General features: G+C 41.1%; 1 protein-coding gene across 1 annotated transcript in view; it reads left to right on the top strand.

Moving 5' to 3' along the window:
- Window positions 1-391: 391 nt before the first annotated feature.
- ANKRD33B (ankyrin repeat domain 33B) overlaps window positions 392-23,223 on the top strand; it is a 43,911-nt gene continuing 21,079 nt past the window's right edge. The window contains exon 1 of the mRNA XM_053956466.1: window positions 392-817. Coding sequence (XP_053812441.1) covers window positions 392-817 — 426 coding nt within the window. The remainder of the gene's footprint in view (window positions 818-23,223) is intronic.

The raw sequence follows: 23,223 nt of genomic DNA, 5'->3' as shown, positions 1-23,223 counted from the left end.
GCCCCGGCACCGCGCCCCGCCGCTAAACCCCAGCCCCAATCTCCTCACAGCGATGCTGAGCGGATTACAGGCCGGGAGTTTGACAACTGCCTGCGCTCCCCAGAGCCGCCCTGCCCGCCCGCAGCCTCTCCCCGCTCCCCGCGGCGGCGGCAGCTCCCCCGGGCCGGGCCGGCGGCGGTGACCGGCCCCCGCGGACCCTCCCCCGCAGGCGGCGGCATGCCCCGGCCCGAGGGGCGGCCGGGCTGCCGCGGGGCGACCCGCGGGAGGGGGCTGACACTTGCGTGAGGGGGCAGCGGCACCCGAGCCCGGCGAGGCAGAGCCGCGGCTGTCGGACGCCCTGAGCGCCCCGCGGAGCCCTGCGCAGCCCCCGCGCCCCGGCACCGCTGCCGGCATGGTGCTGCTGTCCGGACACGGCGAGCAGCTGGCCGGGGAGCGGGTCTGCCCCGCGCCCGCCGCCGCTAAGGAGGCGGAGAGCAGCCCCGAGCAGGGGGCGGCGGAGGCTGCCGCCCAGGAGCCGGACGAGGAGGAGGAAGAGGAGAAGGAGGTGGAGGAGGAGGAGGAGGATTGCGAGGAGTACGAGGACTTTTCCGAGCTGCCCGACACCTGCAGCATCGCCTCAGACGACTCCTTCTACCCTCCCGCGGGGCTGGACGACGACGACGAGGACCTCTGGTCCCTGGAGGGGAACGAGCGCGACAGCCCCGAGGCGCTCAGCCTCTTCCGAGCCTGCTGCACCAACAACAGCATTGTGCTGAAGGCGCTCATCCGCCAAGGCCCCCAGGAAGAGGAGGTGCGGGAGGCCGACCGCAACCGCAGGGTGAGCATCCCGCGCCGCGCCCCCGCCGCCCCGGCAGCCCGGGCATCCCGCCCGGGGCAGAGCGGCTCGGCTGCCGCCGCCTCCGCTCCCAGCGCGGAGCGGAGCCGGGGGCAGCAGCCGTGCTGGGGCTGAGGGACACCCCTCCCGTTTCCTGGGATGCTGCTCTGCAGCCCCGCGGGGGACGGGACCCCAGGCAGTGAGGAGCAGAGAAGGGCGTGACGCAACTCCTGGCCAGCCCTGACTTTCCACCTTTGGCTAAGGGAAGGTCCGGTTTATGGGATGAGACAGAGGTCGAGATTCCGGTTTTCCCGCCATTAGTTTTGAATTGGGTCTTGTTTTCCCTCTGTTTATTTGGGACCGAGAGGGGCACGCTGTTAATGGTTGTGTTCAGCATCAAAAAACCTTCCTCTGTTCTGGGCTGTTCATCCCATGCAGCACTTTATGATATTCACCTTGAAATTTTGAACTGCTGGAAAAAGTTGTTTTGGTTGTTAGGTTTTTTTGTTTGTTTGTTTGTTTGTTTTTTAAATTATTTTTTCTTTTTCCTTTGGCTCCCCAAAAAAAGTAAGCTTGTTCCTGGTTCCTAGACTGCCAAGCAGGGTTCAGGGTATTACTCTGCTAAAATCAGCATTTTTCAGAGTTCTTGTATATATTTTTTTGCTGAAAATCTATTTTTGGGGTTTGTATCAGTACAAGTTTTGTGGTTCTGTTTTTTCCTGTTACTCAGTTAATTGCAGGAACAGAAGTGTACTTCTCTAAATCAGAAGGTGAAAACTTGGGAAAGATTTTCTGGTTAATGAGTTGCTGGGACATTTGAACAGCAGTATTGAAGATTACCAATATTACTACAGTTTGTTTTAAACCTAAGAAGTTATTTTGCATAAACAATCTGCAAAAACAATTCTGTGACTAATCTGTGACAGCAGTGTTTTCAAAGGAAACCTGTATTATTTTAACTGGGCACGTAACTTGCACATTCTGGCAATATAAGTGGTCTTTAAATCTAAAAGAATGCCATGATTTGTGCTTGGTTCTTTCTGGAGAGGGACTTTTCTTGTGGCTTAGATATATGTACTTCTAGGATTTTTTCCTAAAAATATCTTTGCTTCTTCTCCAAAGATTGATTTTAAGACAGATTTTTAGTGATCTGACTTATTGTAAATTTCTTAAAAAGACAAAAGCTCATATTAACATATCTGAGGGAGAAGCAACCTATGGCATGAGGATGGGAATGAGCAACACAGGACAGAAATAATTTACATCAACTCTTCTGCCCAGGCCAGGATATGGCGTGGTTGTACTTTCTGGTAACATGGGAGATCCAGTTGTACAGGTTTATTATTATTATTATTATTATTATTATTATTATTATTATTATTATTATTAATTACAGGACATTTTAAATATCCTGCAGATATTCACCTATCCCTTATATTAGTGCTGTGCCTGGGCTAGAGCCCAACCCCAGCCCTGACACTGTGTGGGGTTTGGGCTCCAGCCTCTGCTGAATCCATTGATTCAGTGTGTCTCAAGTGTGTGATGATGTGGGAGGTTTGACCCCCCCATACATGTGGCATTAAGGGCCAAGTGGCCCAGAGCTGTCCCTTCTGAAAAGGTGGCCTTCCTGCCCAACAGAGAGCAAGAAGCTGCAGGAACCCTTCCTTTCAGGGCTGGGGTCCTGCAGACCTCAGTCAACAGGAATGACAAAGTTCAGTGCAAGCATCAGCCCTCATCCTGCAGCTGCTCTTCTGGCAAAGGTGATCAGATCAGGGTTGTGCAAACAGTGAATTCACCTGCGTGGAAAGCCTTCCCTTCACCATCCTCCTTCCCAAAAAGCAAGTTGTTCTTTACCTCTTCAGCTTCAGAGAAAAGAGAGAAAATTTTAGTTTGAATCCAAAAGTTTATTTTCTTTGTTCATACTGTAAAAACCCAAAACCCAACAAAGCAAAACAAAAAGAACATCTACTTAGGCAAATATTCAATTTGACCTGAAATTAAAAATTGGCATAAAATTCTGTTTTCTTCATTTTTTATGAATACAAAGTAAAAAAATTCTGGAATTCAGTAACTTGTGAAGCTACAGGAATGATGTGGTAGACATGAGTTCACTTTCTCTCTGCCTTCCTCACAGAAGTGCCCCAGTCACAGCACTACAGAGCAGGACAGTTGGTCTTTTCCAGAAAGATGTGAATGGGATGGGTGAAATCTTTTGTCTAGGAAGTGGAAGCTTCAGGTGTGACTCCTGCTCAGGCAAATTCTCATTATTTTGCAATGGAAAGCCAACTTTTAAAGAGCACTTTACCTAATAAAATGGAAGTTTCACTCAGGCCTTTTATTACCCTTTCTGTGGATTTTTTTTTTTTTTGCTGTTGAATTTCATTATAAAATCATTGGACTTTATCCATGAACAAGCTACAAAGTAACAGAACAAGTTACACATACCTCTTGCTCTCCTGAAGATTTTTAGTTGCTGAAACTAAAACTACTGTTGGCTTTCAGCACCTTCTTTTGACAGGATAATGTTTGTCTACAATGTTATCGTGTATGCATTTGTTGGAAAGCCCTATTTTTTTCTTATTTTAATTTTTTTTTACCTTTCTTTTTAAAATATTTTTCTATTTTTTTTTTCCCACACTGTGAACAAATAAACTACACTTTTGTTTCTTCGAAGTTTTAATTTCCTTTCCATAAGACAGGGCAGAGAATGAAGAATAACTTGCTTTTTGAGAAGTGGGGTGGTGAAGGGGAGGGCTGTCCATCTGAAGATATTAACTACTTGCACCATCCTGATCTGATAACCTCTGGTATGTAGGTACAATACAATTTCATTTTCACAAATTCAAAATCAAGTTTTCTTCAAAACAGACGAAACAAGTAACAAGATATTGTAGTAAGACAACACTATATTTTGATTCTGAAAGTAAATATAATCAGCTCACAAAAAGTAACATGAAAAAACTTCCAAATGCCCTAAACTGGACACAATGAGCCTGCTTTGTTTTTAATTAGTTTTATCTTGACCCTAAAGTGCAAATATATAAATTTAAGATGTAGAAGCAATTCTGTGGGAAATGCTAGGATCCAGGGGTACCCTTATTTATTTTCCTCCATTCTTTGTGCCAAAATACATCACTTGTCTCTTTGGAGTCAATTTGCCAAGCTTGGATAGTGCCTTTTTGTGTTATTTCTCCAGAAGCGTATTTTCCCCATAGTCTGTTCATGAGCTGCAGAACCTCCTGCGAGGCACAAGTTTTCATTAAATCCACCTTCCTGCAGTAAACCAGACTCCACAACATCTGATTTATTAGTCACCACATGTAGCCTGAAGATCTGTACCTTCCCTGTCTTGTTTTCATTAATGTCAAGACAACAACAGTTTATATATCCTTGACTGCAAAGGATCCCCAAATGGCTGATCCCCTCATCTTCTCTTGCACTGCTGTCTGTCCATGGAATTCTGAAAGACTGGATTGGTATTGCTCATTTCCTCCCCTTGCCCAAACTAACACTGAAATATTTGGAAAATAACTATGACAGCATATAATATACTAATTGTATATCGCACAGGGTGACCTCTCATTCTTTGGTGTTTCTTTATTTATCCTAAAAGGAAAGAGGGATTTGAAAATAGAGAAGGGAAAATAGAATCATGGCTCTGGTGAAATTTCCTGACCTGACTGAGACCTTAGTATCACCTAGCTAATAGTGCTACTTTTCACCTTGTAGCATGGGGACTGGTTCTCCTTCCTCACTAGCCAAATTCCTAAAATTTCAGATATTTTTATCTCATCATTTTATCACCACTTAATATCCAATTTTACCCGGTGACCAGGATAATATATATATATATATACTTAGAAAGACAGAATTTCAAAATCTGATGTTACCTAACTGCAGAATGCAAGCAAATTTAGAAATTTGCCATGACAATAGAGAAAGCATTAAGAGATGGGGGAGAGAGAAAAGAAGGCAAAGAATGTTCCTCTGCCAAACTGAAAATAATCACTGCAGCTGATCCACAGAAAGGTTTTGTGCTGATCATACATGTGGTATAGCCCATATTAGCAAGAATACTCTGTTGTAGTCTTTTTCAGTTATTCTTTTATTTTTGTCATTGCTCAATGAGTCTTTTGTCCAGTTCCATAGACAGCTATGGACATAACTGTGGGAATGTTTCTCTGGATGCAGCCTAGGCTTGTTTGTGTGCTGCACACCATAAGTGGATGTTTTGGAATGGTATCACTCACCTGGTTTCCTCACTGGGTCCATGACAGTATCCAAGGCGTTGGACCTGTTGTGCTGTTCTCCTTCCCCGGTGCTGCAGGCTGCTCCTCAGGCTCTGTACTGCCACAGCGAAACTGCTTCAGGAAACCCACCCAATTTAGGGAGCATTACCCTTCAGAATTTTTCACAGAGCAATGGACAGTGAATCCTCCATGGAGCTGACACCTGAATTTGTCTTTGCCAAAGGGCTGGGCTTCTGAAATTGCAATTTGTTGTGAAGGACAGGGAGCCAGTGGTTCAATTCCCACTTTCTGAGTGAGAGAACTTTGTGCTGGATGATGCTTTTCTAAAAAGTCATGTGTCACAAAAAGTGCCAGAGCTTGTGTAATACTCCATTAACTTGTTTTATCTTTTTTTTTTTTTTTTTTTTTTTTTTTAAATCTTCAAAATGTTAACTTGTAAAAATAAAAAATTCAGGAGTCCATTTTCTGGTAAGTGATGAAGTTCTCCCTGTCACATATTGCTTTTAAGTTTTCATGGCACATAGCTTAAGTTAACCCATATCAGGAAAAGGATTTTAAGAATATCATCTGCTACAGTGCTCATATTTTTTCATTATTATTTTCATAGACAGCTTCAGTTCCTTCATATTATCTTATACAAAGCATTCTCATGGAAACAATTGTATTGAAACTTATCATGACACTAAATCATGAAAGGGAATTTTTTGGGAAGAAAGTACTTTTTAAAAGACAACAGAAGTAATATAATTTAAATCCTTAAAAAAGAACAAAAATCCTCAAATGCAGTAAAAAATGTCCCTGGAAATACATGTTTGTGCTTAAAAAGGAAGTGAGTAAGGTAAAGAATTATAGACGTCAAAAAAAGGGGGAATTCTTCAAATACAGAAATTACAGCTCAAGGGTAGCCATCAGAAAGGAATAGATAAAGCATGGAAAATATGAAGTGAGCTGGCTAGGAGGAGGAGGCAATTTGGTGAGCTAACCAGAGCATGAACCAGACTAATACAGGTAGGCACTCAGAGGCATTATCAGAAGAGCGTGGGCAGGTTAGCTGTCTGCCTGCTCTTGTCTGTATTCATCTGCAGTGTTAGGTGACTAATGCCTATGTAAACCTGGCACAAAAAGATATCCTTTAAAATAACTTTACTGGAGAAAAAGTATGTGCACAGAACATAATTTCTATAGATTAAAGAGCATTATTAATAAAGACCATGAGGGTGTGTAGTCATAAAGAATGGCACTGCAGGTCTTTAGCACACTGCTGGAAATGCATGGCCAGAGCAGACTGTGTCCTCCATGGAGTTGATAGGTAGGATGACATAATTTGTACTTAGTGTCAAAAGCAGCATTAGCTAGCAGATGTAGGTCCAACTGGAATGGACAAATACAGATTTGAAGACCAGATGGGAAAGTTGTACAAGTTTAATTTAGTTTCAAGTGATAGTTTCAACTTCTAGAGAAACCAGATGAAGAGTAGCTTCCTTGAAGAATTTTGACAAATTGCTTAATGCGAATGGTATGGAACGGGAGGGGTGTTTTTGGTCTGACAGTAGTACAGCAGTAAAGGTCACATCAATCTTCTGTTCTGCTTTAAGCAATGTTTCACGTTAGTGTCTTAAATCGAGTGTGTGGCTTGCAGGGCTACTCAGAGATGCAGGGATGATCCTGGTTACCCATCTAAGGACAAGTTGACTGCAGATATTTCAAAATATAGCTGCATTTAAAACCACATGATAGCCTAACAAGACTGGTTGTCCTGGACAGCTTTCATCAGTAATTATGACAGACATATAACATGTTTTTAACATAATAGATCCATAACACATGGGACTTTGGGATGCATTACTGCCTTTCCTAGGAGAATACTAGAGCTTTATTTCACAGTGCATAAAGTGACACTGCTAATGCCTTCAACCCATTAGGAAATTCATATTTATATTCTCATGGAGGAATTGCTGAAGAAGGAATATTGGCACTAATTTCCTTTTGTAAAGCTTCCAAAGATTCCTCAGGGAAAATTTTTTGAGGAATCATAGGAAGTTGAAGCAGAGAGTGCTGCTACAAAACATCTGTTTGCTCTGAAAAAATGGGTTCCTGTTGAGTTTCAATAGCTTATAGGAGGTACTGGAATTCAAGTCTGCTGGGAAAGGAAGTGGTCCAAAAGCCCCAATATTCCCAATACTTCAGCTCCAAGCTAAGTGCCAGTAAGGCAACAGTGGTACCTTGTTTTATCAAGGCTTTAGGTCTCAAGGCAAGGGCACTGAGGAAGAAAAAAATGTTCCTGTATCAGGCAGCGGGTTCAAAGGTGTGTGCTGAGAAGTACCACAGGAGCGGTGAGTTCAGGTGCCAGCTGTGGTGGACAGCAGGGCTCCAGTGCCACACCTTTCAGTGTCATAAAGGGCTTAAATCTCACGTCCTTTGGCCCTGCTGGTGCTGGAAGAGGTGATCTAGGCTGTGGCTCTTGGAGGCTCCCGAGTCAGTGTCGACAGATGGAAAGGCAGGGAAAGGGATGTCAACCCCTCATCAGTTTCCTTTTCAGAAGTGTGAGACTTGGTCGTCTTTCACTCAGTCTGACTGTTCTGGTTTGAAAGCAAAACCAGTGAGAGACTCCAAGTCAGAAACACAACTTATTAGGAAAAGGGAAAAAGAAAACAAAATATATGCACTAATACAAAAGAAAAACCATTGACAGAGTCAGAACCCTTTTGGTCAGGGTGTTGGTCGTAGTCCAAATTGGAGTGGCTACAGTCCTCCTGGAAATCCAGCGGGAAAGCCTGAGTCTGCTGTCCCCCACACCCAGATTATATCCAGTTAGGAACGCTTGGCTCCTCCCTCTGGGCGGAGCATCTCACAATGGGATGTTATAGTTCTTATCAGTAACTCAGTGACATTCAATAGCCCATTATCAGCAGATGTCTCCCTGGAGGGAGAATTGGTTGTGGAAGAGATAAGGAAAACTGCCCACTTAACAGAAGACAACTTCCATACAGATGGCAAATGGAATACATCTTGCCTCGCAATCTGGGATACTGATTTATTGCTGGGTTTCAGGGGACGTTTCAAAAAGGGTTTTGAAAGAGGCATTAATGTCCGCTTTTGTTTGTGGCGCAGAAACATCTTGCCATCATCTTAATTTTAGTCACACAGTCTTGTGTTCATGCTTGGGAATATAAACTGTGACAATAGGTTGAAAATAAAAAAAAATTGAACAAGGAGTACAAGCAATCAAAACATCTAATTGGATCTACTACTCAAGAAGAAATAGACAGAAAGATAAAAAACCCCAAAGCTCCATTATACATTTTGGAAAATGTCACTGTGTGACAGAGACCAACAAAAATCGGGTAATACTCTAATACTTCTAAATGTTGGTAGTACTTCAACTTCACAGAGGAGAATGACTAGTAACTCTCGTATGACTTTACAGGTGTTGGTTGCTTCCCACCAGAGGAGCCAAATGTACATCAAATTTATGTAAAATTACATTTCATTAAAACACATTTTTCTTCCCCTAAAGAGAAGCGATACATGGTCACCAACTAAAATTCACTGTAAATTTTGAAATAAGGTAGACTTGAAAGGTGTAAGCAGCCTTTAACTTATAGAAAATACTGCAAGATGAGCATGGGGTGTGTGTGTGTGCGTTGCCATCTCTGGCACGAGAGCACATGTGAAGCCCAGCTCACATCTACCCTGTGCAGGGTTAGCATCTCTGGTGTGGACACAGCCAGTGCCTGGCCTGCATTTTCCCTGAATCCCAGTCTGTTCTCCTCATTCATTATTGGCTTTTAAGGCTTTTGAGTTCAAACTAGCATCATTTGTTGTGTTATGGTTTTGGAAATCATTAACTCTGCTGGTACTAAAATTGGTAAAATATCTATTTGCACATGCTTTATGGTTATTTCAGATATGGTAAGATAGCTTTCAAGTAGAATAACATAGTTCATAAGATGCTGCAGTTCTTCCCAAATTGGAATTTTGGTCATTAATTTCCGTACCTTTTCCAGTGCTTTTACTTTTTTTGGACAAGGGGTTAGCAATTATTTAAGTACTATATTGCCTGCTAAGAATCTTCCTCTGTGTTCTTTCTCTATCATCTGTCCTTACACTGTGGAATTAGGTTTATCTTTTGGGACTAAGGTAGAATTGCACTAAAAACTAATGGTAGAGTTGCTAAAAACTGCCAGTATATTTTTAAATAGAAGAGAAAATCTCTGGAGAATGTGAAAGCAATGAAGAATTCCCACAGGCCTTATTTGAGACAGGAGCTCACCTTTAATGTTTTCATGAATAAAGTTTCTCTCAGAAGGTTACCCTTCTAAATTTAAAATATTATGCCACATAGGTTTGAATTTACCTGTTTCTGACTGCTCTTTAATTAAATACAAAAATGGAAGCCCTCCAACCTGGGCTAGATATAATCCTGTAACATACTCAGTGAGTCACAATAAGAAATAATCAAGTACTGTAGGAAGAGGATTGTTGTTGCAGAGTCTGTGGTTGCACATCTGGCAGTGAATTAGCAATTCAAATTGTATCCACTGTGGGAAAAACCCACTATGTGGAAATAGTTCCCATTTTTCAATTCTATTATTTCCTATCATGTCTGTTAAATTCCATGGGGAGCAATTTGAAAGCAAGATGATGCAAAATGGGAATGACTCACGGCTGGGCTTTGTTGGTTCACACGTTTCGGATGTATAACGTTCTGCGACTGATACTGTAATATCCTCTCACATGTGAGTGTTGGGGATTTTTTTTTTTTTTTTTTGTCTTTTGCCTCTCAGTACATGAGGCCTCATCTTTGGGACAGCCTGTGTGTGGACAGACCAACTGCTGGCAACAAGAGATGCTGCCAGCAGCCACCAGAGCTCAGAATTGGGCTCGTGGAAAAGTTTTGAAGTTTTGTTTCTGTTACTATAGTGGGGGAGGCTTATGCAGAATCCATTGTTATTAGTTGTCTGAAGTTCAAAAGCAGCAGATAATGGGACATATTCAATCTGTTCATAAAAGGAGCCTTTCAGGCGGTATCTGGCTTCTTTTTTTTTCCCCTCTTTGTTTTCTTTGCAAAACCTAGATATCTTGCTATTTGGAGCTAATAGTAAGAAGACTCAGCACAACTGTTTAGCATTTGATTGAAAAACACAGGAATGGTATCCATGTATTCATAAAAGTGTCTTTAAGTGTGGATGAAAGGAAAAGGAAGACTTTCTTTGAAAGGTGGTGTGGTACTTCTGTGTATCTGCAAGTATCATATGAGTTTGATAAAGGATCCAAGAGAAGGCAGAGTCAAAGCTCAGCTCCACAAAGGAGTTAATTTAAAATACTTTTCTGTCTACAGAGTTTTCTACAGATTTTCTATAAAAAGAATGAAGTAGCAGTAGGACAACATGTATTGGCCAGTTCTGCAAAATAAAATGCCACAAGTATTAGTGAAATACCACAAATACTAATGAAATATAAGTGTTTAGACTTACAGAGCCCTTCTGAGCTAGTAAAATATATAAACATATTAAAGGACTTTTATGATTACACTGAGATGAGCTGTACTACAAAGTAAATGCCTGGAAGCATAAATCAATGCCAGAGGAAACCTGTGTCTGGGAAGAAAAAGGTTGTTTTCCCTGCTGTCCTGCAGGCACTTTGCAGGCTCACCACTGTGTTAGGTGAGTCCTGTCTGCAGGGAAAACTGGGCAGCACGACCGTATCAGAGACACTGCTCTGCTGCACTGCTTCAGCAGAGCTCTCCATGCGGAGCTGCCAGCCGGGAATAAAACACACAGGGTTCCTGGAGGAACAGCCTGGCCAGAGGTTTGAGAGGGGAGTGAAACCATTCATGGCTGACAGGGAAGAAAACCACTTAATTTCAAGATCTCTGGGAATGGGGTGAAAGCCTCTTTCTTGTACCCCAGGGACAGGTGCAATCTCCCAGGCAAAACTGTCCTACAGCCTGCAAGCAGTGGCTGTGTGACAGGGCTCAGGTGGTTCTGGGATCCCCCATTAACCTCCTGCCATCACCAGTCAATGGGATAGAGGCCAAGCTGTGCTGAGTCCTGCTGTCATTTATATGGAGTGGGACTGAACCTTCCTTGCCACCTATTTATGGCTGTGCTTTCTTTTGTTTTACTGCGCTGATGCTGTATGGTCTGCAGGAATTTTACAGTCCAGAAAATTCTTCCTCTTGTGAGGCTGCAACAAGGATGCTCCAAGTGTGAAGATACCCATGAGCAGAACTGCCTGTGGAATAGGAACTGGAACTGAGTACTTGATACATGCTAATCTTTTTAGTTCCTTACTTGAATTAAAATAGTATGTTTATTGAAGTCAGAAGTCTCAGTGCATTTACAATACTTATCTTCATAAAAGTTCCCATGAAGTGTGTAAGATCCTTTACATATATGTGGATACATGAAGCAAATATTGAAATATTAAATACTCATGTTAAATATTTTAGAAACAGTAAGTTTTGTCCTCCTTCTCCCAAATAACAAGTTATAGGACAAGGGGAAATGGCCTCAGGTGGTGTCAGGGGAAGTTCAGATTAAAAAAAAAGAAATTCTTCACCAAAACAGTGGTTGAAAGGGGAACCTGTGTGAGGAGCTGCAGAAGTCACTTGGGTTTTTCAGCCTGGAGAAGGGGAGACTGAGGGGAGACCTCGTTCCAGTTACAACTTCTTTGTGAGAGAAAGAGGAGAGGCAGAAAGAGGGAGTGTTCTCTGCTGTGTGGTGACCAGTGACAGGACCCAGAGAATGGCCTGAAGCTGAGTCAGGGGAGGTTTAGGTTGGATATTAGAAAAGGATTTTTCATCCAGAGGGTGGCTGGGCAGTGGAACAGGCTCCCCGGGGCAGCAGTCACACCACCACAGTCTGAGAGAGTTCAAGAAGCATTTGGACAATTGTCTCAGGCACAAGATGTGATTCTTGGGGTGTCCTGTGTAGGGCCAGGAGTTGGACTTAATGATCCTGATGGGTGCCTTCCAACTCAGCTTATTCTGTGTGTTTCTGTGTCATTCTGTGATTAAGTGTTGGAACAGGTTGTTCAGGGAAGCAGTGTAATCACCATGCCTGGAAACGTTGAATAATGAGTAGATGTGGCACTTCACAGTGTGGCTTAGTGAACATGGTGGTATTCCATTGAAGGCTGGATCTGATTTGGAGGTCTTTTCCAGCCTTAATTATTCTATGATTCTAGTATTAGCAGCCCAGAACCAAAAAAAAAAAAAAAAGAGATGGTGAAAAATGTCAACATTTATCTTAAAATTAATCACCCAAATTATTTTCTTCTAAGGCAAGAAAGAGATTATGAAATATCTTTTACTCGCTCTTGGCATTTTTTTTTTCTTTCTGTGGGCGTTTTTAGCTTGACCTAGTTTATGCTTATTACAGTCAGCACAGCTGATTTGTGAGCAGAGGCTCCATTCTCAGATGGGTGCAGGCAGAGCTGAGGTATTCAGGTATACATCTATGGCAACATTCACAGATCACAAATGCAGATCCTCTTAGGATCTGAAGTCAAATGAGGGGGAAAAAAAGCCTAACCTGGAGGTTTCAAGTAAGGTAATGCTGTTTCCCAGTGCTTCTCATATCTCAGGTCCAGCACATTCTTTTCTGCTGTTGTTAAAACTATGAAACCTGCTCCAGCTATCAGGTGTCAGCAAAAACTGCTGTGATCTCTCTTTGGAGCTTCAGTACCTGATGCTAGATCAGTAGGAACTCCCTCCTGCAGTAGGTACACAAACAGTAACCATGGGGAGAAATAGATCAACACTGCCGACTAAATGTCATAAATATGTGTGATATGGGTGAAGATATCACAGAGAGGAAAGGGTTTAAAACTTTCAGGGGTTCCTTTAGTGTCAGTGGAAAGAAAGAGTGACTCCAGGGCAGGCCATGGCATTGCAGGAACAGGGTGCCCAGGGCACAGTCATTGAACCCCCACGGACACTCTCACCCTGTGGCTTCCAGCTCAGGTCCCAGCTGCTGTGTCTGCTGGAGCAGGGGGATCACACCCTGCCTTACCTGCTCACAAGGCCACCTTCACAGATACTAACTAGTTATGTGCAAAGCCTGCTTTGTTTACCTGCTGTGACTGTGTTACTGAAGTACATCTCCCCAGCAGAGTGAGCTGAGGGCTGGTGGCATCAGGCTGGACTGCTTAGAGGGCAACACAGACATTCTGTTTGAACATGTCACAAGCTGGGTATGCTGAGGAGCACAGTTCACAATCTTGTAATGAATATCCTTGGTGAGTGAGCCTGCTGTCATTTATCTGTCAGTCTGCAGTCTGAAAATTTATGTCAAATATATCCAAATTCGTGCTTTGAGTATTTATAAAAATAAATTGTTTTGAGAATTAAAAAAAAACAACCAGAACTGTTTTTTCTGTAATGTAAAATAGTAACTGTAATTGCACTTGTGAGTGTAATGTGTGTATTGGCCTTTTTTTTCTGTTTACTCCCTGCCATCCACGAAACACATTCCTCTGGGGAAGAGGTTTTTAAAATAGTGCTTAGTTACCCTGTTTAGATTTTGAGTACTTGCCTAAAAATACTGTATTTTCCTATTTCTCATGTAATTTCTATTTCTAGTACAGTGACTTCATCAGTTGTGATTTATTACTAAATTTTTGGTGTTCATCATAAAGGAAGTAAGAACTAGAGCAAAGCCTGTACAGTTTGGCAGCTTATCAGTCACAGGGGAAAGGGCAAGTGAGCATTGTTCATGTGATGTAAACCCTTACAAAGATATTCATATATTGTCAGCATTGCTTTCACAAACTTGCTTCTCTTCCCAGAGCAGTATCCTGCTATTTCCTTTCAGATTTTAAGGTACTCAGGGAGTGCATCTGGAATGATTCTACCTCATTACTGGTGGTACTGCAACCAGTAATATTTCAAAATACATTGTTTTGAAGTCTACCTGTATTGGCTGAGCTTTCAGGATTATTGCTGCAAAGCAATATCAATTAGTATAACCATGTTATTTACAGAAATTCTACAGTAAATTCAAAAATCTGGTGTGAGAGTTACAAATGTTAAGGGTAAGAAGGTGATTTTTGGCTATAGGGTTTTGATACAAATGTTAGTTAGAATCAGATAATTGCAACTAGCCTTCATTTTGGATATGTGCTACTGTTTGTTTATTTCCAGAGATAGATTGAAGGAGTCAGACTCTGAAGGTAGCAGGAAACAGTCTGCCCATAATTTTCAGGTAGAAATGAAAAGACCAGATCTGGTCTTTAAAAGATTTCCATATTACCAAGTAGCATTCTCTCACTTTGTGTCAGGAAAATAGAAAAGTAACTCCAAACATTGAGAAAAACATTCAAAAATATTCTGCTACTGCTTCTAGGTGCTTGAATACTGAGGGAGAAAAACATAAGTTTACCATTCTTCCACTGCTACTTTGTGGTCTCTTTAGCTAATAGAGATATAGAGTTCTCAGAAAATCTGGGATGAGAAATTGCAGCATCTGGTTAGTAATTGTAAACCCTCTAAGCATGTCAGTTTCCACTCATCAAAGAAGAGAAAAGAAAACAAAACCCAAACAGTATCTTCTGAAATCATGAGAAAGATGAACTGTTAGTTGGAAGAAGACCATATTTATTCTTATTTTTTAGATTCCATTTCATTTTGTTTTCCATAAAATTTTGCCTTGCTCATTGGTATGAGTAAAGGAAGACCTTAGCAAACCTTCCTCTTGCTTTTACTACACTGCAGCTTTTCCACACAAACCGAAGTGACTCTAATTCCTATCGAACTAGAAGTAAAAGCCAGTGGAAACTGACAACTTCACAGCCAACCTCCAGATCAAGGTGTTTTGAAAGAGTGATGAAAATTTTAGAAGTAGTGAAAGGGATGCCCAGGAATTACTTAGGATAATATAGTCTCTGAAAGATCCGAAGTCTAAGTTAATATGAGCTATTTCTCCTTAAGCAAATATTTAGGCCAGAGATCTATGATGCAGAAAGGCACATATTGATGAGGTTATTAATGCCATAAAAATGTAATATGAATGAAGATATACAGAAAGTAAAATACTGTAAAATCAACAATTTTCAAATCTGGGGGTACAAGTTTTCCTTGCATGGAATTTAAAAGGAGAAGGAAATTATAAGCTGTTAGTTTTCGAGTAGAGGCAAGATCTTGATATTTCCTCCCTGTGCTTTCTAATATCCAGCTGTGTAGGAGAGGTTACGACACACTTTTTATAAGGGTGGATGGGAGACATGACACTCCTGGATCAAAAATAGAAAGGTTCATAACCTGTAAAAGAGTCTTTGAAGTCATTAAGGTAAGTCATTATGTCCTTCAGTTTACTGCTGTATGAGTCATTGCCTTTGTGCAGCTGATACAATCTCATCTAACCTCTGTCTTCTAACTGAGTCATGGAAGGAGTTTTTGGCTGTCATTTGGTAGAGCTGGGCAGAGCCTGGTAGCTTTCTGTAGCAAGTGGAATGTTCTCTGTGGAATAAAGTGCTCAGAGGCTTTGAAGTCTACATAGTTAGCATATCATCTCTCACTTTTTCAGAACCGAAAGTATTATCTGTACATTTCTTTGGCCAAAGAACGAGGTGAGAATCAGACCTAGGAAATGAGACATTTAGCACTGGATGATAAAATGCATATTAGAGGAATTTAAAAAATGAAGAACAGAAGGTGTAACTCTCAATGCCTCTGCTTCTAGAAGTTATGGCTGAAGAACTGCACCTTTGTAGATTTGGTGGTACAGAAGGAGAGTGTTTGTTGCTGCCGAGCCCCGTGTCCATGCCCAGGGCAAGAGAAGAGCAAGATTTGGCAGCTGACTGTGCTGCTGGTTTGCCTCACAAGCTCCTGTGGCTGAGCTGCTCTAGTAGAGGGCTCTGTCTAAGCAAACAGGCTGGCAAGCTGAGGCTCCCTGGGGAGCTCTGCATGGAGCTGGGAGGTTTAATGCTGCTGAGATTTACTGTCCTCAGACCATGCATAGACGGATTTAAGGATGCTCCTTAAAGGTCTGCTGGTGAAGGAGAGCAGCTAGTGCTCCACATACTCAGTTGTGATTAAATGGAAACAAGTGCCAAAAAAAAAAAATCTAGGCATAATATTTACCATTTAGCATCTTAATTGTGGTTGAATGTCTTTAATTATCAGTCAAATCTAGAAAAGCCAATCTTCTGGTTTTGCCTCCATCTCCTCTAAAAATGCTTGATTTGTTCTTGAGTATGGCTTGTGAGTGACTGCTAAATGGACAAGAGCTAACATTAGAAAAAATATTGTTATTCTTTATGGAGTAGGTACATAGTGGGTTTTGTTCAGTGTAGTGTATGCAATTATGTTGCATAGCTGAAAATTTATGCTGTCATACATTGCTAGTAAGAGAATACCAAATTTATAATAGTTAATTACACCATCATTTACTAGCCTCCTTTTAAATACAGAAATGCCTCTTCATCCCAGCTTTTTATTCTCATTATTCCTATTTACTGCCAACCACTCCATGCTTATCTAATGGTAGAAGAGTTTCCTTCTCCATCATGCTCTTCATCATTATGAAATGTAAAAATTGCACAAATAATAATGGAATCATCTTTGCAATACTTCTTCAAAACAAGTGTGCTTCTTCTCATCTCTTAGGAAATACCATAGCTTTGGAGTTGGGCATCACAAAAATGAAGAAAATTGTGTTTACAGGTCATCTCTCTACTATTTCAATGAACAAGTCGACAAACCATTTCAGTTACAGTTTCCCCATGAGGACGAGAGGAGGGGCAGACACTGATCTCTTCTCTCTGGTGACCAGTGACAGGACCCATGGGAATGGCCTAAAGCTGAGTCAGGGGAGGTTTAGCTTGGATATTAAAAAGGTTTTTCGCCCAGAGGGTGACTGGGCAGTGGAATAGGCTCCCCAGGGCAGTGGTCACAGCACCAAGCCTGAGAGAGTTCAAGAAGCATTTGGACAATTGTCTTAGGCACATGGTGTGACTCTTGAGGATGGTGCTCTATAGGGCCAGGAGCTGAACTCAATGATCTTGATGTGTCCCTTCCAGCCCAGCATGTTCTGTGTGATTCTGAGTTTTAGTTTCCACCTCTACACTGAAAATTTCCTATAAGTCAGCTATCTTTTCTTTGCTCCAGGGCCTGCTGCATTGTTCAAAGGTCCCATAGTGTGTTCAGATACTGCTCTCATTAGTGAGCTGCTATCAAAAAAAGATGCCACCCTGCAGTCAAGCAAAGTCTTGACATACCCAAAGACTCTCGTAATTCAACTGCTGTGGCACACAGAGATGTGTCAAACTCACTGCAAACAGGTCTGAGAAACCTCCATCAGATGTGTTTGATACATGCTGGGTTTTTTGTAGAGTGCTTCTTTTCAGCAAAAGCTGTTATTTTCTTCAGAAAGCTGTGTTCTAAATGTCTACCATTTCTCTCATAGGTGTAGGTCCATAAATTAAAAAGCAGATGGCTTATATGAATTCCTGGACTCCTGTCTTAATAATATCTGTTTTACAGTTTATCTAAATATTCTCCAATTTTATGGAGTAGGAGAACTGTTTCTGGATTGTTTGACTGAAACTGTTTTATAAAGTATATACATTGCATTGATTTAGCTGTTTTAACAAAGGCAAGTGATCTCTAGAAATTCCAGCTATTTTAATATAAATGTGAAACTGTTTCTCTTTTTCCCCCCAGATATTTAATTCTGTCTTCTTCAGATTCAATAATATGTTAATGTTAAATTACTCCCTATGATTCTTTATTACTTAGGTGAATGGGGTGTATTCATTAGAAGATTAGGTTTTTAGATTCAAGCACGAAGGCAGAAGATGCTTTCCTGCCTTTCATTGCATGGAACTGGACTCTCAGCTGAGATAAACAGGGTGGTCACAGTCTCTGCAGAAGAGGAAAGACTCATTCTGCTCTTGCCACCAGTCAAGGACATGCAGTAGCAGTGTATGCTGCATTTGCTTATTAAACTCAAGTTGTAATACTGTAGTTAACTTGAGACAGATAAGATGGTGATGCTACTGTGTCCCACCTGGGTATTTCAGACATGACTTTTATCTTTCTCAAACTGTCTATTCACATCCTGACACGTGTTACCTGTTACAGCTACCTGTTACAGTGAATCCTTATCTAGCCAACTGAGATAATAAAAGGGAAATTTAAATTGGAATGCATACTTAAGAAAAAAAAATGAAACCAAACAACAAACCCCAAGCCTGCTTTTGAACCATGTTATTCATGATTTTTAAAAAGTTGAGTATAAAAAAAACAGTGAGCTACTGGTTCACTATTTTTCAGGGAAAAAAAGGTCCCTCTGGACAGATTGATTCTATGTCACAGTGTGTGCTTTCTCAAACAAAAAAACGCCAGGCTGAGCCTCTTTCAGATTAATAAGGTGGATGAGCCTATTCCCTAAATACAGCAATAAATTAATGTGAGGCTATTCACTAGGACTTGCAAGCCAGAAGCAGCAGCATTCTTGGTTTAGCCAAGTGCTAGTCTCTGATCTTTCAAAACTGTAATTCTGCCTTTCCTTAAAATAGATGTATTTTTCACAGGGTGATGCTAAATCTTCAGGAAGGAACCGTTCCTTAATGAAAAGCCTGAGGCATGCTGGATTTCCTCTCCAGTGGCTGTGTGCAGCCTATCAGTTACTTTATTACTTAAATAGACAGAATTGTAGGTTTATGGGTTTTATAGTAGAAGTCCTTGTTCTCTAATCAGCCATGAACATTACAGAGTCTACGTTGTAGGTGTAAGTCACAAGAGCACAACCCTGTTTGCCCTTGACCAAAGAACATTTACATAAAAAATAGAGGTCTTACTGAAACACAGGTCATGTGTTCTGCTGCAATTTAAAATGTGATCACAGTCACCAGTGGTTCTAACAGCTATAAAAGTTGAAAACGATGAGAATAAAATTTATAGTGCTCGTGAACCGTGCATTACTGAAAAATAGCATAATTTGTTTGAAGGTAGTGCTTTCACCCAGAACTGAAAATCTCCAGGATGCAGAAACTGAATTTTTCAAGATTGTGTTTAAAAAAATAGTCGCCAGTGCCTCTTTTCTCTCTATCCCTCTACCCCCTTTTTGTTTGTTTGTTTGGTTTTTTTGTGTTTTTTTTTGTTTGTTTGTGGTTTTTTTTGTTTGGTTTTTTTTTTTGTTTTTTGTTTTTATGGAGACTCACTTTTCAGTGCAATTTGTGGAGTGCTACTAATAATCCATGCATAGGTGGGAAAGAGCAAAAATCTTCCTGTGAAGTCAGGAACTGTGGTAATTTCCTCCAAGTTTCGCAGGCCTGAATACTAGGAGTAATACCTATAAAAATACATTGTTTTTGCCTCCAGCATGGTCATCTGTGATATTCCACAGCAGCTGCATTCCATAGAGTTGTAGGATTACAGGATTGCAGCCTTTTAGGATCACAAGAGATGACACTAATCCACACATACAAAAATCTACTTTAGGTCTCTGTGTGAAAAACAGTCCCATCCATTCACCACAGATGCATCTGTTGCTCAAAACCACTTGTTTTCTAATAAAAAGCAGGAGACTTTTTTTTATATTTATGCGCAAAAAAATCTTTTCTTTGTTAGAGCTAGGGAAAGAACAAGAAGGGGCATAAATGAGTGGAGAACTAGTCTAGGTAAAATCACACAACCTAGATGAAGGAAGCTTTTTCATTGTGGAAAGCATAATGAAAAGGGCTTTCAAGAACCTGGACACTTTGACATCCAAAGAACCATTGTCACTTGCAGTAGTTGATGATACACTGAAGAGGCAAGATAATGAGATAGATCCCATCAGTGAGGGATAGAAGTAAAATAGTAATGGCTGGTCCAGGTGGAGAATCCCTTTCGTACCTACCAGTAATATTTCAACATGCCTTTCTTTCTGAACATTAGTATTTACCTTGCATTTCCATGAACAAAAAGGTTGTTGTTACCATGTTATCCTCTTGTTTGAAAAGAGGATTTTGGCTGTTGCTATGTGATAGCACATCTAGACAGAAGGATGTAAGGTGAATCCTATAGGGGAAATACTAATACTCCCATCTGAGACACATGTGCCCTTCTGCTGTGCAAGGGCAGCTGGTCCTTTTCCCCTGTCTTTTTTTCACTGGGGAAGAAAGTCTACCACATTTTCCTGGTCAATTTCAGGATCAATAAGCTTATTATTAGAAGATCCAAGATCAAGAGGGAGGGTTATTATTAGAAGTGCTAGAGAAAAGGAAGCAGTGAGGTTCAAGAGGCAGAGCACAGGATTAGTTGGGAAGAAGATACAATGAGGGATCTACGTTTCCACTGATGCCATTATGAAACTCACTGTCAAATGGCACTCTAATATGGAGACTAGTGCTCTTACAGCTTCTTTAGATCAAAGGGTGAGGAAACAGGCTGGAACTATTGTGTGTGGTATTACTGAATCATACAGTGGGGTGGGTTGGAAGGGAGTTTAAAGCTCATCTAGTTCTACCTCATTATACAGCACTCTGTGTAGTGTGCGCTCAGTTCCCCTCTTTGGAGTCGTAAGAAGGGTGTACAGTTGCTCTTCTTGGCAAGAATAGGGCCTCTGCAAGGAAGAGATTCCACCCTGATGGGTATTTTACTTCATAAAGTTGATTTTCTTCTGAGGAAAAAAGAGCTTTCAGGTTTAAGGTGTTTGTTTGTTTGTTTGTTTGTTTGGGTTTTTTAGTTGGTTGGGGTTCTGGGTTTATTTTTTTTCCCAGTGGCAGATTAGCCACTGATGGACAGAACTGTTCCTGAGCTCTTTCATTACAAGGTTTGGGTCTGGTGCAATTTAACAGCCAAAAGGCTTGAAAGAACATTGGCAAAATGAATTTACAGAAGTTGGAGGAAAACTTGGGAAACTTCTTGGGAAGGTCTTTCCTAAACAAAACTACAGCACCTTACTGCCACAAGAGGGTGCTTGCAAGCTCATCACTGGTCATTTCAGAGACTTTCACAGTGAAAATGTTCTGGAGGCTTTAAAATATTTTTTACAGAAGAGACGGATTAGATACAGTGATAGATTCTGATGTCGTGAAAGGTTGTACATTCATCTTTTGCTCAGTGTCAAACTGAAATTTATCTTTATGAAGATTCTGTGGGAGGTCTCCTGAAAAAAACCTATGCATTCAAACACTCTATTAAACTTCTTGCAGCAGATATCAACTACAACCTGCCTGCATCTGACAGAACATAACAAAAAGGAAAATGCACCTATTAAACACAGAGAGGAGTTGAATCATATGCTTTAAAGCCAAAATGAGCTCTTTTTGACAGAGTTATGTCAGTGCACAAAATGCATTTCACATGGCTTCTGAATGCCCTACAAAATGCTTTTTAAATGATGCAAACTCTCCTTTTCATCCTAAGTGTGTATGAAGTTACATGTATATTTAAAAGCAAGAAGAGAAGTTGACAGTAGAGTTTGTCAGGCACAGGACTTGAAGTTCACATCTAAACTTGTTTCTGAATGTTCCCAGAGGTCTTATGTGCTGAGAGAGTGCACTGCATACAGGTCAGACGAGGTTTGGTTATGCTGTTAGATGATCCAGCTTTGACTATCATTTTTTTACCTTTTAGGAGGTTTGTCTTTCTGAAAATAGAGTAAACAAAGTGCTACAGTGATAGAATTCATGGGAAGGCTACAATTTTGACATCGGATTTTGAAGTAATCTGGCAATTGAGAGACTCTCAAAATGTTTTACATAAAATTATATTCACAAAAGGTGTAGTTTGAGCTTTATTACAAACACTCTTTCTTCCAGTGATGTCCAAACCCTCTGCAGCTTTGTGCAGCAAATAGCCAAAGTAGCAGGTGTCCTCAGGAGGGAGCAGAATTTCTGCTTTGAATTTATTGATAGCTGGAAACAGCTGTTCCAAGAAAAGCACAATAAGGTACTGTTCATTTAAGCACCCAGCAATACATTATCCTTGTTCACAGAATGGTTTTCCAGCCATCGGAAGCCTTTGCAAACATTGCATATCAAGCCAGTGAAAGAAAAATAAATAAAATTAAAATCCACTCACCATTTGCTGTAGCAGGACCCTGATGCTGGCAGGAGTCTGTCACATTGCCTCCCCAGCCCTCTGCACTCAATGTTTTGGGTTGCTAATGTTCAAAGCACCTTGAAGTAAAGACATGGGATTTGTGGTAGAAATGCCTTCAGGCTTTATATCAGGATCCCCTCATTAAATAAATCACAGTATCACAGATTGGTTTGGGTTCGAAGAGGCCTTAAATATCATTTGGTTCCAACCCCTCTGCGATGGGCCAGGACACCTTCCACTAGACCAGGTTGCTCAGGGCCCATCCAACCTGGCCTTGAACACTGACAGGGATGGGGCATCCACAGCTTCTCTGGGCAGCCTGTCCCAGTGTCCCACCACCCTCACAGTACGTAATTTACATTCTTTGCTGAAGCCAGACCTCTTGCTTTTTTTAAAGCAGAATGTCCTGTGTTTAGCACTAATGCCAAAACAGGCATAACAAAGAGGACTGTATAAATTTGGCTGCTATGGATCTTGCGTTACTACCACCAACACCACGAAATCTTAGCACTAACATTTGACAGTACTAACTTGGACTTGTAGCACTTGTGACTACGTGCAGTACAAACAGGTAAGCTAGGAGTAGTGAAGGTTGCATTATTAATCAAGGATCATCACTATTTATTAGTGACATGACAGTCTAAATAAAATTAAAAGATTAAATTTAATCTGATAAAATGTTACCATTTTCCCACACTACTTTCTGTTCTTCGCAGCCAGGCACCTCATAAACAGAACAGAGAACTCTTTCTCAAAAGTGGATTTCTGGGCTGTTTTGCCATCTTATTGGATCATGATAAAACTTCCTTTTATCTTATGTATAATGATGGTAAGCTCCACTAGATTACCTGTCAGTTCAAGGATATGTTATTTGTATTAAGCAGTATTTCCCTAAAGTTTCCTTACTTAGTCCTTCTCTAAAATTATGCCTTGTTTAGTTCTGCTGTGACCAGAGATCTTGCATACATTGCAAAGCTTTATTTTGATTGCATGCATCAAATACCACTCTGTGGGAAAATGATCCCAGTTTCCTCTCTTTCCATATAAACTTCTTGGTTCTGTATATTGCTTTTTTGCATGTCATTCGGCTGTGACTAGCAAAGGAACTTCTTCCTGCTGAA

The sequence above is a fragment of the Vidua chalybeata genome, chromosome 1 (assembly GCF_026979565.1).
Source record: "Vidua chalybeata isolate OUT-0048 chromosome 1, bVidCha1 merged haplotype, whole genome shotgun sequence".
In the NCBI taxonomy this organism is placed as follows: domain Eukaryota; kingdom Metazoa; phylum Chordata; class Aves; order Passeriformes; family Viduidae; genus Vidua; species Vidua chalybeata.
Note: the sequence above shows the minus strand (reverse complement) of the source record. Positions and strands in the feature narration are given on the sequence as shown.